The 19,502-nt window shown below is 41.6% G+C and overlaps 1 protein-coding gene across 2 annotated transcripts in view; it reads right to left on the bottom strand.

Moving 5' to 3' along the window:
- ZNF475 (zinc finger protein 475) overlaps positions 1-19,502 on the bottom strand; it is a 58,187-nt gene that overhangs the window by 24,263 nt on the left and 14,422 nt on the right. Inside the window, exon 2 of one of the 2 annotated variants that reach the window (XM_055430252.2) lies at positions 5,720-6,964. In XM_055430252.2, the coding sequence (XP_055286227.1) occupies positions 5,720-6,751 (1,032 nt within the window). In that variant the 5' untranslated portion in view covers positions 6,752-6,964. The remainder of the gene's footprint in view (positions 1-5,719; positions 6,965-19,502) is intronic. The other variant, XM_088838379.1, reaches the window with a different exon arrangement.

The raw sequence follows: 19,502 nt of genomic DNA, 5'->3' as shown, positions 1-19,502 counted from the left end.
TATCTTGGCTCTTATCTTCCTCTATCAATGTCTGTTAGTTGTGTTTAATAACTTAAGACATATACATTCATCACAAGTAAAACTGTCCTTCTACCCCTGACTGGTTACACATATGTTCTGTGCTTACCCAGTTCCACCCACTGTAGAACTTTCACCATTCTTTCAGATCTATTTAAAATGTCTCACAAGTGTTGTGAATTCAGTTGTGTCCAGAATGAAACAATTGGCCTTCATCAACAACAGCCTATCTGTTTCTCAAGTTTTTCCCCTCTTAGAAAGCGACACAACTGGTACAGCTGCTCAATTTAGAAATCTGGGAGTCATCCTCAACCCTCTTCCTTTCTCCTCCACATCCCAACTATTACCAGGTTCTGCCCACTATCCCTTTTTTTCTACTTCTGGTACCAATACTCTAGGCTAGGCTTTCATCCACTTTTCACCTGGATTCCTGCCACGGCTGAATAACGGCTGTCCCTATGTCCACTGGGCAGCTGTGCTGTTTCCACAGCTTTATCCTGTGTGCCTGCCCCTTCCTTCATTCGACTCTAACTACTTGTGGACTTTTTAGTTCCATTTTAAGATCTTTCTTAGCTCAAGGGCTTCGCACAGTATGTAGCCAGAATGTCTCCTCCTCCTGCCCCTCCCTTCCCCCCGATATCCTCTTAGCTAATGTTTTCACACCTTCCATGTTTCAGCTGAAATGTCACTTCCTCCCAGAGGTTTTCTCTAACCAAGAACCTGAATGTCCACCTCCCACCATTGGACACTGTCACATTACAACTTAAAACTTTATATTTATTTCATATCATTTCCTCCATAAGGCTAAAAACTCCATGAGATCAAGAACTGTGACTTTTTAATGATTCTACATTTAGTACTTAGTCCAAAGTAAGTAAGTGAAGTCGCTCAGTCATCTCCAATTCTTTGAGACCCCATGGACTATAGCCTACCAGGCTCCTCCATCCATGGAATTTTCCAGGCAAGAGTACTGGAGTGGGTTGCCATTTCCTTCTCCAGGGGATCTTCCTGACCAAGGAATCGAACCCAGGTCTCCCACATTGCAGGCAGATGCTTTACCATCTGAGCCACCATGGAAGCTCAAGAATGCCTAACAAGAATGATCTGTTGAATGAACAAACTTTTGTCCTCTTAACCCTGCTTAACTAATACTCATAAGCCTGGCAGCATAGCCCTACCCTTTTTGTATGACACGTATGCTTCTCTCTTTCCTTCCGTTCCGTTCCATCGCTCAGTCGTGTCCGACTCTTTGCGACCCCGTGGACTGTAGCCACCAGGCTTCGCCGTCCATGGGATTCTCCAGGCAAGAATACTGGAGTGGGTTACCGTTTCCTTCTCCAGGGGATCTTCCCGACCCAGGGACCGAACCCGGGTCTCCCGCATTGGAGGCAGACGCTGTAACCTCTGAGCCACCAGGGAAGCCTGTGGGTCTTTGGAGTTAGACACATCTGGCTTTGACACCCACGACTGAACCCATTGTGTGACTCTAGGTTAGGTGCTTGATCTCAGTTTTTCCATCTGGAAAGCAGGGAGATAATATCTGTCTTATAGTAATATTATGAAGATTAAGATGAGAACATGGAGATAAAGTACTGACCATAAATGGATTCAGTACAAGTTGTCTCCCCTATTGCATGCCTCCTAATAAGCTCCAAGTACTTTTTACCTGGGTTGGGAAGTTGGCACCCACTCCAGTATTCTTGCCTGGAAAGTTCCAAGGACAGAGGAACCTGGCGGGCGACAGTCCACGGGGTTGCAAAGAGTCGGACACTTTGGAATGACTAAGCACACGGCACAAGCACTTTTTACCACACACACACACACACACACACATACCCCTTAACAGTGTTCCACAACGTGAGCCCATCCACTCTGCCCTTCTGAGTCTTTCTGAGTCTCTGATTGTGACTTTCCGACTAAGAGGTTTGCATTTGCACAATGAGATACTTAGCGATGGAACAGCAGTGACGATATAAACCAAATACATAACTGTAGTCCTAAATAAATGGAATTTGTATTATAAGGGCACATTCTCAAATATGTTTGGAGGTAACACGAAGAGAAAGGCAATAAATAATATTTTTGAGTATAGAAGGCATTACTCTAAAAGAAAACACCAGATGGCAGCACAAGATGCTAGAGATGTGTCTGATGGGATTGCAGCTCAGACCTCAAGGATGCTAAGGATAGCTTAAAACTACAGAGAGACAAATCTTTGTTAAAAAAAGAAAAAGATTTCCCTGAAGAAAAATAATGCCTATGTTATAACATAGTATCAGATTTTTAGAAACAGTGTTTCACATGTTATCATCAAAATACTAAGAAAATAACCCCAAGCATTATGTAACTAATAAAAGGTAGTTAAACAAAGCCTTCATTCTGGGTTGTAGTTATATTTAATTAACTGTCAATCTGTGTTTCAGTTAGCCAGAAAGTCCTTAAGCCAAAGACTGAAATACTATCAGCTTATAGAAAAGGGCAAACTTCTTTTTCTCAAGTATTAAAGACAAATATTAAAATATGTTCACTCATATTAAAATAAGGGTCAATAGTGACCTCCATTCTTGCATTTCCAGCATCACTTAGAACACTGCTTGCTAAAACAGAAATCAAAGGATCACATTAAGCTCCAAATTAAACTTTAAACTGATAATCTCTAGTTTCCCACATTATGCATCAAATTTCATCTGCAAGTAACATGACTTTTAAAATCTTGCTAAATTGGATACTGCTTGCTCAGGCTTTCCTTCTTCTAGAGGGAAAAGGGGGAGTGCGATGCTGCTCTGACACCACGTAACAGTAGAGCAAACCCTTTGAAACAAAAATCCGCTTTGTGGATGTCATTCCTCTTTCATACTGCTTGGTGTCTTTCACAAGATCACTGTGAAATCAGATAGAGTGAATTCAGTCCTAGATTTTGGATGACAAGCAATGGGACAAGTTCAAACCCATCCCGTGGTGAGAGGCAAAGCAGAGCTGGCGCAGAATGCCCATTGATGACTAGGGTTGGGGGGATTGTCTTAGGGATCTCGGCGGTGTTTGTTTGCTTAGATTTGACTGAAGGGTAACAGGAGCATTTGTCATCAGAGAACCAAGCCAGTGTATGCAGGAGGAACACTCTGAGCGGAAGGTAACTCACTCTGCCAGTGAAACAGTCATTGTTGCCCAATTGCAGTGAACTGTTTCCCAGTTCTGTGGTCATAATTCTGAAAATTTTTTTCTCACCTGAGTTCACTATGAGATTGAGCCCCCTGAAAACACTGGGCAAGATCACTGATTCTAACATGAAGTCAGATCAAGGATTCTAGAAGGAAATTGTTCTAAGTGGCATGAGGAAAAAGGAAGCAAACATCTGAACTGAAAAAATCATGCGTGTGTCTCACAGTCAGCCAAAAGTCGGCCACCACAGGCAGATGAAATTCTGAAATCCAATAATGCACAGGGCGTTTTCTTTATGGAAATGAACGATTCACTGCACTATCTAAATCTTACATAATACAAAGAAAAGAAAAACAGCAATAGACAGAGTCCAATCGCAACCACAAGAGAAAACTACGTTCCCCGGGAGAGGCTTTCTGCCGAAAGCGCAATGCAGTGGCAAATGTCTTTTCAAGGGAAGGAATAAAATCTGTTGGTTCAAGAGGTCATTCCTCTTGGAAGCCTAGGAGTTTTCTCCATTTAATGAACCCTAGTTTGCTCCAGATCTGGCAGCTGAAGGGACCCTAGGTTGGATGACCTTACTATGCCCTCCACTAAAGCCTGTGTGGTCCCCAAACAGGCCAACGCACATCTGACGGTGGTGGGTGCCAGTTTCTCACTGACATGTGCCTTTTCAGGTCAGGAGCAGAGTTGGTTGTGCTCTGACATAGCTGTCGTGTCCTCTTGATGCCCTTGTTTTGACGGACTCCCTCTGATTTAAACGTGAAAGTCACTGACAGCCATCACTGGCCTCCCGTCCTGACAGTCTCCTCTCCAGATGACTCAGTGAGTCATGAGGTGTCCTCCTGTGAAGCTGGGGGCCCAGGCCAGCCTCTTTTAGCAGTTGTGACTGAGTGAGAACATGCTATGCTCAGCCTGCTGGCTCCACTCTTGGGAGCACAAAGTCTGTGTTACAACAACAAGCTGAGCATTCTAACCACACTTGTCCCTATCTCAAGTTCAGTAATGAGAACATTTAAAGAAAATGCATACAATCAGGAAACAGTGCTGAATGTCAGAACACTAACCGAAGTTCTTGATTTGTGGCTCTAAGACATGGATTCTTTTGCTCACTGAATCCAGACCCCACACGCTTTTGGAAGAAAAGCAACAGCCAAAAGATGAGAAAAACAGTTCATGTTTATGAGACCAGCCTGAAGCCCATGCCACACTTATGAGTTTGGGTTTTCATTCGGCAAAGAAACTAGCTGTTCTTTCTTCAAGTTCATCGGAAAATATGCCCATTAGTCTGACTCTTCGGCTTTAGGATCATTGTTTTGGAATCTTCTAAGCCAGCAAGTGAAAGATCATTTCATTTTAAACATGGAAGTCTGGAAAAAGTACCTGACATTTGCCCAAGTAATGCGATAAAAAAATGTTAAAAGTAATGAAGAACAACTGGATTAAAAATAAAGGATGTCTTCCCACCCCCCAAACAGTCTGGTTTAACTGTTTACATTAGCTTGGGTTACCTTAGTTTCCTGAAAATAGTTCACTTAAAGAACCCCTGCAGGTGGGGTTTCAAGCAGCAAGTCACAGAGAAAAGACCTTGACTGCCTCCTATTTCTCATGATCTGATGTTCTATAAAGTGTGACATGTGGTAGGACAACTGCTTCCCTGGCTTCACGGCAGAATGAAGCCCATGGACCACACCTTATCTTGCAGGTAGCCACCCTTATAAGCAACCTTCCCCAATCCTGGTTGATGATGAAATTTCAGGTCAAGACCCAATGACACTTCACTATATAGGCTGGGGACCCCTAGGGTCCAGTTATTTACAACTGCCCAAATCAGGGGTCACAGCCTGGTGTCTGACCCAAACATGGGATACAGAGCAGCAGCAGGAACTGAGCATTTCCCAGATCCATGAACACACCTAGTTGACTCTTGGTCTGCGTGGGAGTTAATTCCCCATATACTATAGCCATGGAAGCATTAAAAGAAAACATGCTGCACTTTAGAGCATGTTTATTTCTACAAGTGCTCCAGTGTTTAATTACTGCTAAAGTCATTTAGGGTTTTTGACACAGATTCTATTTTAGTACGATAAACTCAGCATACCCTGGTGTTGCCAAAAGTGAATTCCTAAGGTAGATTACTAAAATAAACCAGTAATAAATATTGGCTGTTGGAATGGGAATTATATCTCTGTAATGTAGACACAGCATTACTGACTCATTTTCAAATAACAGTCTCTCCCAAGGATTATTGGTATGAGGGCTTCAGAGAAGAAAGAAGTCCATCTCTCTTCTAAGCAGCAGAATGAAAAAGGACCAGGGACCCACTGGGCAAGGATGTTTTATATCTGCTGTGCCAGTGGAGATGTAGCCCCGGAGTCCAAAAGGCGGTCAACTTAGGTTTAACTGAGGCAGAACCGGGCATTGAAAGAAAAACCATCCTAGGGGATGAGGCAGCTGATTCTGGGGGCATTTTTCTCTCATTCCCCTGGAGGTGGAATGTATCCCCAGGCCGACCCGATGCATATCATGTGGCACAAATTACCTTATTGGTCACAGAGGGTGCTGCCATGTTCCTCTGAGGCTTGGAATTAGTGAACTCTTTCAGGCCACCTCTGCTCCCTAATGTCAAATCCTGAAATTCTGACCCACCAGGTCGAGCTTTACAACTTCTCTGGTGTACTGGAAGGCGGTCGGGGGCAAAGGTCTGACTACAATTTGGGCAGGACACGAGCTGGCCTTGCCGTGGCCCCGCGTGGTTGGGCTGGCCAGTGAGAAGGGGCTGAGGCTTCTGTGGGAGTGGCTGGCGGAACGCCCTGGGGAGTCGGTCATTTTCTGTTTTCCACTTTTCCAGGCATTTGGGCTCATGGATAGGAAGGGACAGGGTACCAAATTCCCTCCCACAGATGTAGCAGGTGACAGTCCTCGGTCGGGCTGTGATGCCACTGGAAGCTTTCTTGAGACCGGCAAGATCATCAGATCTGTCCAGGCTCGGTGCCCTGGGCCCCTCAACCTTCTGCTTGCAGCTTCTCTGATGAACAAGTAGCCGGTCTGGCAAGAATGTGCGGCCACAGGCCTCACAGGGCAGCAGCTGGGCCTGGGAACTCTGGGCGGCTGCCTCATTCGCTGCCTGAAGAGTATAGGACCCACTTCCGCTGAGAGGAGGTGGTTTGGAAGGTTCTGGCCTCCTCAGGTGCTTGGGCAACTTGCTGTTTTCAACACGCCACTTCTCCAGGCACTGGGGTTCGTGAATGCCAAGGGATTGGGACCCAAATTCTCGGCCACAGATATAGCACACCTGGAACCCGGGCCTGCGGGATGGGATCACCGGGGGCCTGGGCTGGCTTTCAGACATAATCCTCCTACTGGACTGCTTTGAGAGAATTACAGTTCCAGGTCTGCTTTTCCGAGGGTTCGTCTTTATTCTCTCACCCCGATTGTCGTGCTCTATTTCTGGCAAGAAGCTAGAATGGGGCTCACCAAATAGAACAGCTTGGTTTATAAGAAAGGTGGGCTCTTTGGAATGGTGGAAAGACTGTTGCAATGTGGAAACCCTTTTCTCCTCTTCTCTTTCCATTAACAAAGAAGGCTTTCTCTAGGGCTTGCTCTGATTTCAGGCCAGACGCATTTTGGGCTTCTGCTTAGAGTGAAGGTTAGTCAGGTTGGCTGTTTTGGGGTTCCACGTCGTAGCCAGTACCTTAGACCCAAAGACTGTGACTCAGAGCTTCATTGCAGGGCAGCAGTCTGGAATTCTGGAAAGTCCCCATGAAACCTCAGATGCCTCCAAGATCTGCAGGGGAAATATAAATCAAGAAGTTATTGCATACACACACATTCACATACACACATTCACGTGTGTGCACACACACATCTTTTAAGTTGATAAAGAACAGTGATTTTTTTTGACTGAGCATCCTCTTTGGCTATCATAATAACTACGCATAGCATTTGTTCAGTAAATGTTGGAATAAATATGAAAAACTTTTCTGTTATGAATTGCACTGTTACCATATCGAACGAAAGCAGTGTTCGTTCGATACTGCAAAGGAAGATGGACAATTATTGCCCATCTTGACATATATGGTATGAACCAAGAGGCATGTGGTGAAATCATGCAGGAGAGAACCGAGGCTTCTGAAAACTAGATTAATGAAATCGCGGATCAAGTACAAAAGACCTCCTTCCATTACCTTAGGGATTGTTTTTAGTGCCATGGATCCCTTTGTCAGTTCTTTGAAGCCTGTGGACCTCTTCCCAGAATAATAATTTTAAAAGAAAAATGTAAAATTCTTACTAGTACAACTGAAACTAATTTTATTGAAATAATTTATCAAATATTTTTTAGTTATGATTTCTCTTTTACTTGAGCTATAGTCACAGGCCAGACTTTTTGAGTGTCCATGAGCCTAAGATTACGAACCAGCAGAAGTAATTAAAGCTTGAACAGGAAGATTATCAGGAAGCCTTCAGAGTGAGTTAAGCTTCTTGTAACCTACCAGGTATCCACTCTTCTTTATTATGCGACTGGAGTATTAATAAATTATGGCTGTAATTGTCAAGCCAAGAATGCAACCTTGGGCTCTATTCTTTCTGGTGGTCTCTCTGTACACCTTCCCTGGGATGAAGATGCTCAGACTTCAGCTGATGTTCCTTTAACAGATGTTGTGTTCATGTTCTTATTTTATAGAGATATATCTTCTTATAGACGTCAATCTACCTATCTGTCAAACTATCTTTTTTTAAAATAAAAACATGGCCAACAATTCTCCTAAACTAGAAGAAAGGGCTGATAAGATCTCATTACAGTCAGAAGCCAAAGGAGTTTTTACCTTGGGGAAAGGCATGAGTCAAGTTTTATCCCAGTCTACAACCTAGCTCAAGAAAGATTATCTTCAAAAGTCTTAGGACCTTCTTCATTTCCTGAAGGATGACCTCACTCTGGCTTAGGGGTTCTTTAGCATTGGCTCCCATTCACAGAGGGAGCGGCACCTGATCTGAGGCTCGACCCCGCAAGCCCACGGCAGACATTTGAGTTCAAGCACATCAGGGATAGCTGTGCTGGCTGTATCAGAACACTGTTCAGGCCTTGCGGTTGATAAGGGGCAAAAAGCTGTGAGATCTGCGCTCATTCCTGCATTTTGGTGCCAAGAAAAGTGTGAATCTCCAATTAAGGCTATCACATCAGGTCTGGCACAGAAAAGGAAGTTATTCTTCATTTTGACAGATCCTAAGACAGTGATATTAACACATGTGACAAAAGAATGTGCTGGCCCCAAACAGAATGACCAACACAGAAAATGAAGCTTGAAGAAACAAAATTTATCACTTGATCATCACCATCCAAAAGAGAAAGTGGCTCTAGAGAACACAAAGAATCCAGTAAAATTATTTCATTAGATTTTAAACGGCACATGGGTAAAATAATCCCCCAAACCACTCTGCTTTGTAGGTTCTGTTCTTATTAACAAAGGATTTCCTGTTTTAGTTTCCCATTTTCCTTGACACCAAGAAGTTGCAGATAGCAAAAGTATTTAAGGAGTACAATAGGAAAAATCACTGCAATCAAATAAACTAAACTTGTGAAACTTCCCTAAACTTGCTTACAATCTTCCCTCTTCACCATGCTGCTCCCCGCAGATGAGAATTCTGAGAAAGCCCCATGACTTGCCCCAATAATTCGTCCATCTCTTTTATGTTAAAGATAACTAATATTTATTGAATACTAACTATGCATCAGACATAATTTTTATGTACCTAATTACAGTTAATTCTCAAATGATTATCAGACAGGTATTATTATTTGAATTTTTACAAATGAATAAACTATGACTCAGAAAAGACAAGTAACTTGCCCAAGACAGTCAGTTTCTAAATGACAGAACTGGGAATCAATTCCAGTTCTCTTTTGGCTCCAGTCCTCGACTCTTTCCATTATTCATTCTGCCTAAAATTCCACCAACAGAGCTTCTTAAGTTTTTATCCCTATTTTAATGTACAATTCATATGCCCCATGGGCTTATGAAGGTAACTAAGCTCTCACCCGCTTTTATGCTCCCCTTTAGAAGAAGGAAGGGGTGAGAGGGAGGAGGGGAATAGGGCATAGAAGAAGAGAAATCTTTGAGATGGAAAAAGCAGGTGCGAAATCAGGGTTACCGAAGACAGCGTTTCTCCTTAAAGCAACAGGGATCATTTTATTTTGCTGTGAATGGTTTTCTAGATGAAGTTATTCTCTGTATGATGTGCAAACATACCCTTTCCTGATCTCACCAGTATCCTTAAGAAAAATCTGTACTACTAGCCACAGATGGCGGGTGAGGGGAATTGGGGTGCAATAGTGGGTGAAGGCTGCCCAAACAGGCCACATTGGCATTCAGTCTGCAGCCCTGTCGCTATTTTGATTAGGGATGGATCTTTATGCATGCAGGCATTCAGGCATTTTCTCTGCAGCAAAAAATGACAAAGAATCATAAAATTCCCATTGAATCTTCATCTTTTCATTTTTAATCATTCTCATTCCTCCTTCAATGTCCTCCTGAAAATTGTCTTATTGTGATTAAAAGTATCAATATATGGAAAATGAGGTACATAGGACCAAGTGAAATTTGGTGAGACTGAGGTGTTTACTAGAAAAATTTATGATATTTCTGCCAACAATTCTGCTAAGGCAATGCGACAAGGCACAGCATGGTCAGTTGCTCTATCCTAAAATTCCTAAAAGTGAAAGTTCTAGAAAATACTAACTTCATATACTTAAATCACTTAAGAATTTGGCCTGTCACCCAGAAACGTTGTAAAGCCATGTTGCTAGTTTATAAAGAGAACCACTTTGCAAAGCCAGCCAGTTTCACCCCAAGCATCCATGGAGAAATGTTCACTCCCATTGGCCTGAATTATTCATTTTGACCATATTTGCACATAGGCCATTTAAAGAATGTCTTGGAAGGCATCATGTTTTATCAATATGATGCCATTTTTCCATGCCCTTTGGACTTCATGGGAAGGGAGAGACAAACTCACGAGGATGAATATAATAACCATGAAAATCCAAATGCTATCTTAGCATTAGGGGGCATTTCTCTAAAAGAGAGGGGAAAGAACACAAGTAGAAGTATGTAGTCTTCTAAAAAATAATTTAGTTCTTTGAAACAAAACAAATCTGTGATACATGACCCCTTCTCCGTTAGTATAGAATCCAAATCCTTTAAATGGACAAATAAAATGAATAAATAAGAAAGGTAGACTTGGGTTTTATGCCACCTCTGAGAAAAATTATAAAATAGAGAAAGTTTCTCTTCAATGCCCTCCATCAACCCCATTCAGTAGCCTCCCCTGCTCAGTACCCTCATATACACTCTAGTCTTCTAATGAAATCTTGCTTTCAAAAAAGAGCTGATACACTCAGGCTTACAATTGATGAGGTAATATCCCTCCCAGAGTCTGGCAGAGACAGCTAGTTTCCTATTAATAGTTATTCTGCCCAAACTCCCTCAAGTTAATAGAGCCCCACTTTCTAGCTGGCACATGATTTCCTAGCCAAAAGTCTACAGGCTTCTTTGTAGCTAGTGGAAGTATTGTGTGGCACTTGTAAAAAGTCTTCTTGAAAAGTAGGGGACCAACCTACTCCTCTTCACTTCCTTCATACTGATGACTGATGGCTGGAGCTCTAGCAGCCATCTTGGGGCAGATTATATTCATGTAATACTTAACATGACAGAGTAGAGATATGGATGAATTTGGGTCCTTGAAAATGCTACAGCCATCTTAGAAACTCTGGTGTGACTTCCTTGGGCTTTATTCACATAAGAGAAATATATATATATATATATATATATATATATATATTTGTATTTTAGTCAGTTTTTAAAAGAGTCTTTAACTCATATGAAAACCTAATACTAATTAAGTTATAGTTTAATAGTTACCATGGAGCTAGGCACAAAATGAATTCTAACAGTGATATTTCAAATTTCAAGATTTTTTTTTTTTGGATGAGAAAAATGCTGAAAGGGTTTATAGGGCAAAACTGACTTATTAAGTATATACTTTCCCCTAAAAATAAGAAATGAAAAAGCGTGGAACTGCAAATACCGAGCCAATGGTTCTTAAGAAACTGATTCACAATACTTCCTTTTTCAGAATATTTTCTTTTAGAAAAAAATTTAATGCCATTTACTTCAGGAGCCTAGAACCTTACTTTCCCCATGAGCTTTTGAAAGACTGAGAAGGCATCATTGTTGTGCCAGCTGTTAAAGCATTGTCTCTGCCGTCCATGCTCTCTCTTCTGTATCCAGCTTTGTGTGCTGGCACGGGGACACTGCACGCCCCATTTATGCTTAGCCAGCCCGCTCTGCATTATGATTTACTAACACCAGTACTGGAGGGAAAAGGTGAGATTAGAGGAAAGAGAACACTTGCATCTTTTTAAAGGGTTTCCTGTCTGCTTTTGGTTCCTGTATCACCCCAGCAACACTTCTTTATCCCAGCAAAAGCAATTCTTTCCTGAAGCAGCACCTGAAACCAGTTTACAGTTTTTCCAGTATTTGCAAATCAAACTGAATTTCCCCTCGCCCACCAGGCAGCACCATCAGCCAGTCTGTTGTTCCTCTTTGGAAATAAGATTTTTGGCTCCCTAAGGCGCTTCTTCTAAATTTCTAAGTCCTAATAATTCAAACCTCTTCCCTCTGTACTTCAGCACTAGGAATGGTAGGTAGCTGCTGCTTGGCTTCTATAGCAGAGCCTTTTTTTCCTTTTTTAACTCTGCTAGTTACCTAGGTAACAACTTCATTCCTGGTCAACAACTCTTTATATTAAATTCTCTCTGTTTAAATAACTAGTATGGTTTCTGTCTCCTGATACAACTACTCTTAGAATATAAGTAATAAAAATCTGTGATATTCAAACTGCATATTAGCTTACTATTGCAATAAATATAATTATTTCACAGTGTCTCAGAAACCATGATGCTTAATATTCAACTCTCAACTCATTCAGACAACTGAAAACATACCTTTATAATGTTTACACAACCACTAACTTTCAAAAGCTAGAAAATGTTGTTCTTCCATTTGTGATGAACTGAATAAAATCATAAGGGAAAATCTGCCATTTTAAGCATACTTGTATTTTTCTTAAGTTTATATTATACTTTTCCCCCACTGACTATCTAGCCATGAGGCCCCCAGTGCCACAGAGGGTGTTATAGAGTATATCAATCCCATTCATAGATCAAGGATGACCGAGAAGTGTTGAGGGGAGATCAATAACCTGTCAGTCTGGTTGGTTCCCTACACTCCCTTCTGGAAACACTTTCAGAAAAGCCATCTAGCCTGAGGCATGATTTTGATGGAATCTGGCTGTCCATATTGATATTCCCAGGCTGATTTTAAATAACTAATGAAAAATTTCCCCTTCCTTGTCTCTCCTTCACTATGAAGAACTTTAATCCAAGATATAAGTTCTTTCACTTTTATTCCATCTAATTGTCAGGTGTAGACATAGTAGTCTATGGTGTTAGGAAAGCTATGAAAACCAAAAATGGGAGAAATGCATTTTTTACGCCTCTAAGTAGAAACTTCTGCAAAGACATTTTATGTTAAGGCTCATAATACCACCCCATGAAAGCTATTGTTAGACCAAGCCTGCAATTTTCACTCTATATTGAGTATTCAAATCACAGAGTACTCAAGAGTCATAAATGCCACACAGGTATGACCATGTAATTGCAATATTGACATTTGGAGTGGTGAAGAACTGGTTATGGAAACCACCGGGACAGCTGCATTAGAGGCCTATAATGTACAGAAATTCAAAGGCTAGACAAAAAAAGTGGGAGAGTCAAGCCACTGAAAAACAAATCTACATAACATTTTTTTACTGACACCTAAGATAATTCTATCCCAATAAAATAACGATTCCAACAGTTTTTTTTCAAGATTTAAAGAAATAGTTCATAGGCCAGATGGCTCACAGATATGCTCTTTTTGGCCTGCATAGAGTTAAAAATGTTTGAGCTAGTTGCCATTATTTTAAAATTTACAAACGTCACACAAAATTGTGACTTGGAGTTTCTTTTGAAAAAGTGGAAGATCTGGCCTAGAGACCATCTTCCAGTGTGGCAACATTGCTGGGATACAGAATAAGGTTGAACCTGTAGATCAGACAGCCAAGCTTTACTCTTGAAAAGTTGCTCATCAGCCCCTTGTTCAATTCACAATTCATGCTTAATTCTCAGACTCGTTTGAGTTTGTGACCTTTTGTGATTCTCACTTTAAAATGTCTCTTTCCTCCATTTTTCTTCTCATTGAATATTTGAAAATCACTTTAAGGAGCACTTGCTCTCAGAAAACTAAGAACCCAGTTGAAGTCTTTTCTAACAGAGATAATTACTAAAAACATGACATATTTATTGGTAAAAATTCAGAAGGGAAACTTCCTAGTAAAAATTGAGTCAGGATGACATACTTGGTTCAAGGAGGTAGGGAAATATCCCAGGCAAAAAAGAAAGAATCAGTGACCTGAGAAGGAATTTTCATACATTATTAAAGGGCCATAGGAAATGATGAACCTAGTTTCAGAAAGGAAAAAAAAAAAATCAAGAAGCCTGTGTTTAGATCAACCATAGGGGAGATGATAAAAAGGGGGAAAAAAGAAAGGAAAAAGAAAAACACAAACAGGCAAGAAATGTGTATGTGGAGACCATCTGAATTTCTTGGAAACATTCCCATACTTGTTTAGTTATTCACTGATATAATAAGAGCTACTCTTCTGCTTTAGACAGCAGCCCCTGATTTACCATTAAACAATTCCCCAGATGAAGAATGTTGGATATCGTAAGTTATTAGACACAGAAAGAATCAGTCAATAAGAAGAACCATAAGTAAGCTACTAATAATAAAGATTATTGTTGCCTTTCCAAGATTTGGGCTGGAAATACTTCCTAAGAGACTTATACTTCCTTGTAGGGATTTTAGAATTTGATGACTGTTTTCTTTCTGCCAAGTTGACCACTGCATCAAGTACCATCTACGTTAGTTTAAACTGAAAATGTATAAGAACAGCCCAGTAATTGCTTTTCAATAAAGAATGACATATTCAATATCGATTAAGTGTTTAAATTTGATGTATTGATAAAAACAGGGGCGGGGGGAGAACTACGGATACCCTTGTTTTAGTATTAAATTTTAAAGAGAATTACAAATAGATTCATTGTTTACTAGTTCCCATCATGTGATATGCTTGCACACAGTTCCCACTGTCTTCACACTCTTGATTTACTGTCTCAGAGGGCTAACTCAGTGCAGTATCTTTGGCAAAGGCTTCCAAGCCATAGAGTATTAGTGTCAGAAGTACAGTGACTAGACTAGTGCCTCCAGGTTGAAACAAACACAGTGACGAATACAGCTGCCCTCGATGGGATGTTCCTGGCCAAGACAGATCGGCATAAGACAGATGGGCCTCACGGTATCCTGGAGGAAACTTTTTTTAAGCACATCACCCTCTTACCCTCCAAAAGCCTCAAAGTTGTGCCTTAGCTCTACCCACCTCCAGGAGGTCAGTGCCTCCCAAAGCCTGGCTAATGCTTAAATTGATCATCATTACTGTTCATTACAGACATCAACACCCTTTGTTAATAATGCTCTCTCCACCCAAAGCTGTTTCTGAGGAAAGTCACTGGGAAGGAAGTCAAAAACAGGGCGGAGCCCATAAGGCAGGCTGTTTCTGCTGTGTGTGAATGAATGCGCTTCTATTTTCTGATACGCATAGCACGTCTTCTCTGGAGGTGACTCTGGAGACTGGGTCATTTAGGTACATCCACCAGCTGAAGACTGTTTCTGAATGGGCTTTTTGTTGCTCTGCTCCCTGCATCGTTCATCCTCCTATGTATAAAGAAGTCATTAAAAAGCTATTGTTATTCACTCAACATCTCTGAGTTTTGTGAACAAGAAACTCTTTCACAGGCCAGCTGGTTTGAGCTTGTTGATGGTTAGAATCCTCCACTCCAACCTCTTATTGCCCAGGAAATCTTACTGAGCCTAACCCCGGCTGGAGAAAACCACTAAAAAGAGACTGCTGGTGTCTACGAGAAATGTGTTCCTTCTCCGTGTCCCCAGAGCCCAGGCCAAACATAAAATGTGGTTGACAGCTCTTTACTTGCAAACGTTCTTAGCTTGTAGTTTAAATACTTTGTGGTTTCAAGTTTACTGAGAGCCTCCTTCCACCCCACGCCCAATAACTATCAAATAGCAAGGAAGTCAGTGAGAGTATCAACTGCTTTGTTCTCTTTTCCTTTAGTAAACAAAATGAAGACCTGTATGTATTTTAAGTTACACCTAGGATGGAAAGATTGGAATATTTGACTAAAATAATTCAATTTAAAATCAACTCTTTGAATGATCTTTTCTCCTCTTTCTTGTGTTTCTAGTGGGCTTTTTCTCCTCCCATCACCTGTGCTCTCTTTTCTCTTTGTTTCACTATTTTGATTGTTGGTCTGTCTCCACTTTAAGTCTAGAAAAACAACCCAACAGCATTAAGGACAAGGTGCCATCTGCAATGGAGTGAAGGATGTGGCATCCTGTGGTTGACCCCACTGCCAATTTGCTCTGGAGGGATAAGGCAACACAGACTGGCTCAACACTAGTAAAGCATGTCTTACATTTCAACTCCATTATATTCTGGAGAAAACAGGATGAGAAGTGATAGGCCCCGCCTAAACACATGAGTTCTCAAAAGTGGAGAACCTATCCATCTGGTGACAGAGATGGGACAATGGAAGGGAAAATGGACGCAAGGAGCCATTGCTGATGCAAAAGTGGAGGACTGGGGCTGTGTGCAAGCAATGTGGGTGGCTCTAGAAACTGGGAAGGGCAAGGAAACAAGCACAGGGTTTCAGAAGGGACACTGTCTGCTGACACCTTGATTTTACCCCAGGGTACCCATGTTGGGCTTCTGACTTATAAAATGATAAGATGATGAATTGGGTTTATTTTAAGCTGCTTATTTTATGGTATTTGCTATAGCAGTAATAGGAGACGAAAACACCCCAAGAGAAAGATATCAGCACTGTGAATGCAGCCTTCTGAAAACTGTTGCTCAACTAAGTTTTGGTACCCTATGACCTAGAATCTTAATAGTCAGCTCAGGGTCACACCCAGCTCTAGTTTCCACTGGAAACACCACCAGAATGACTCCTTTCCAGGGGCCTTGCTGAGAAGCCCCAGTCAGCTCTCTATAATGAGAATTATAGTACAATTCATTCTAGAGTAACAAAACATAAATATTCACATAACGTAATAGAGTGGGTTCAAGGATCTCTGTATAGCTCTTATGAGAACCCTCAACCAGTGTGACTAAAGAAATAATCCTTCAGATTTTTCATTCTCTTCAGTGTGGTCTTTTCTGACCACAAGTCAAGCTTGTTCTTCCCTGTCCTCTTTAACTGTATTCTTTGTTTTGGTATCTGCACATTTGCAACTGGTAGTTCAGTTCAGTTCAGTTAAGTCGCTCAGTTGTGTCCAACTCTTTGCGACCCCATGAACCACAGCACTCCAGGCCTCCCTGTCCATCACCAACTGCCGGAGTCTACCCAAACCCATGTCCATTGAATCTGTGATGCCATCCAACCATCTCATCCGCTGTTATCCCCTTCTCCTCCTGCCCTCAATCTTTCCCAGCATCAGGGTCTTTTCAAATGAGTCAGCTCTTCACATTAAGTGGCCAAAGTATTGGATTTTCAGCTTTAACATCAGTCCTTCCAATAAACACACAGGACTGATCTCCTTTAGGATGGACTGGTTAGATCTCCTTGCAGTCCAAGGGACTCTCAAAGAGTCTTCTCCAACGCCACAGTTCAAAAGCATCAATTATTCAGCACTCAGCTTTCTTTATAGTCCAACTCTCACATCCATACATGACTACCGGAAAAACCATAGCCTTGACTAGACGGACCTTTGTTGACAAAGTAATATGTCTGCTTTTTAATATGCTGTCTAGGTTGATCATAACTTTCCTTCCAAGAAGTAAGCATTTTTTAATTTCATGGCTGCAATCACCATCTTCAGTGATTTTGGAGCACAGAAAAATAAAATCAGTCACTTTTGCCACTGTTTCCCCATCTATTTGCCATGAAGTGATGGGACTGGATGCCATGATCTTAGTTTTCTGAATGTTGAGCTTTAAGCCAACTTTTTCACTCTCCTCTTTCACTTTCATCAAGAGGCTTTTTAGTTCTTCACTTTCTGCCATAAGGATGGTGTCATCTCCATATCTGAGGTTATTGATATTTCTTCCAGCAATCTTGATTCCAGCTTGTGCTTCCTCCAGCCCAGTGTTCAGAAACCTGATTTTAATACATTCTACGAACAGTGAACTCCCAGATGTTCAAGCAGGTTTTAGAAAAGGCAGAGGCACCAAAGATCAAATTGCCAACGACCGCTGGATCATGGAGAAAGCAAGAGAGTTCCAGAAAAACATCTATTTCTGCTTCATTGACCATGCCAAAGCCTTTGACTGTGTGGATCACAATAAACTGTGGGAAATTCTGAAAGAGATGGGAATCCCAGACCACCTGACCTATCTCTTGAGAAACCTGTATGCAGGTCAGGAAGCAACAGTCAGAACTGTACATGGAACAACAGACTGGTTCCAAATAGGAAAAGGAGTACGTCAAGGCTGTATATTGTCACCTTGCTTATTTAGCTTATATGCAGCGTACATCATGAGGAACGCTGGGCTGGAAGAAGCACAAGCTGGAATCAAGATTGCCAGGAGAAATATCAATAACCTCAGATATGCAGATGACACTACCCTTATGGCAGAAAGTGAAGAGGAACTCAAAAGCCTCTTGATGAAAGTGAAAGATTGGCTTGAAGCTCAACATTCAGAAAACAAAGATCATGGCATCTGGTCCCATCACTTCATGGGAAATAGATGGAAAAACAGTGGAAACAGTGTCAGACTTTATTTTTTTGGGCTCAAAATCACTGCAGATGCTGATTGCAGCCATGAAATTAAAAGACGCTTGCTCCTTGGAAGGAAAGTTATGACCAACCTTGATAGTATATTAAAAAGCAGAGACATTACTTTGCCAACAAAGGTCCATCTAGTCAAGGCTATGGTTTTTCCCGTGGTCATGTATGGATGTTAGAGTTGGACTGTGAAGAAAGCTGATCGCTGAAGAATTGATGCTTTTGAACTGTGGTGTTGGAGAAGACTCTTGAGAGACCCTTGGACTGCAAGGAGATCCACCCAGTCCATTCTAAAGGAGATCAATCCTGGGTGTTCATTGGAAGGACTGATGCTATAGCTGAAACTGCAATACTTTGGCCACCTCATGCGATGAGTTGACTCACTGGAAAAGACTCTGATGCTGGGAAAGGTTGGGGGCGGGAGGAGAAGGGGACGACGGAGAATGAGATGGCTGGATGGCATCACCGACTCTGTGGACATGAGTTTGAGTGAACTCCGGGAGTTGGTGATGGACAGGGAGGCCTGGCGTGCTGTGATTCATGGGGTCGCGGAGAGTCAGACACGACTGAACGACTGAACTGAACTGAACTGAACTCCAGGTTAACTGACTACATTTCTTGTCAAAGTGCCACATGCATAAGCTTTCACTTCAAATCATGAAAAGCCTTATAACTAATCTCAAGAATGTTGAGATTTGTTCCCAGTGTACCTTCCCAATTATTTATATCAATTATTCACCATTCTCTTCCCTTTGTCATTTCACCTACACTTATCTTATGACACACACACATACAACCACTCACATCCATCCACAAACTCATATGTACAGATCCATTTACATACTTATATTTATCTACACACTCACATCCATACACCCATACTCCTTCACACTAACATGCATCCACGCACACCTATCCACACTCACCCAATCACTGACACCCATGTACACCTACCCATTCACTTACATCCATACTCATACCACATCTAACAATTCATACTTCTATCTATACACTCACTCCACACCCATTCACTCACATTCATGTACATGCCCTCACCCATCCACTCACCATCCTCAATCCTAAAGGAAATCAACTCCAAATATTCATTGGAAGGACTGGTGCTAAAGCTGAAGCTCCAATACTTTGGTCACCTGACACAAAGAGTTGACTTGGAAAAGACCCTGATGCTGGGAAAGTTAGAAGACAAAAGGAGAAGGAGGCAGCAGAGGATGAGATGGTTGGATGGTATCAACAAGTCAATGAACATAAATTTGAACCAAGTCTGGGAGATAGCAAAGATCAACGGAGCCTGGCATGCTGCAGTCCATGGGGTTGCAAAGAGTCAGACATGACTTAGCGACTGAA

Source organism: Moschus berezovskii, chromosome 8 (assembly GCF_049115385.1).
Source record: "Moschus berezovskii isolate FMDL1 chromosome 8, NW_MosBer_1.0, whole genome shotgun sequence".
In the NCBI taxonomy this organism is placed as follows: Eukaryota; Metazoa; Chordata; class Mammalia; order Artiodactyla; family Moschidae; genus Moschus; species Moschus berezovskii.
The sequence above is the reverse complement of the archived record's forward strand: the minus strand, read 5'-3'. Positions and strand labels throughout refer to the sequence as shown.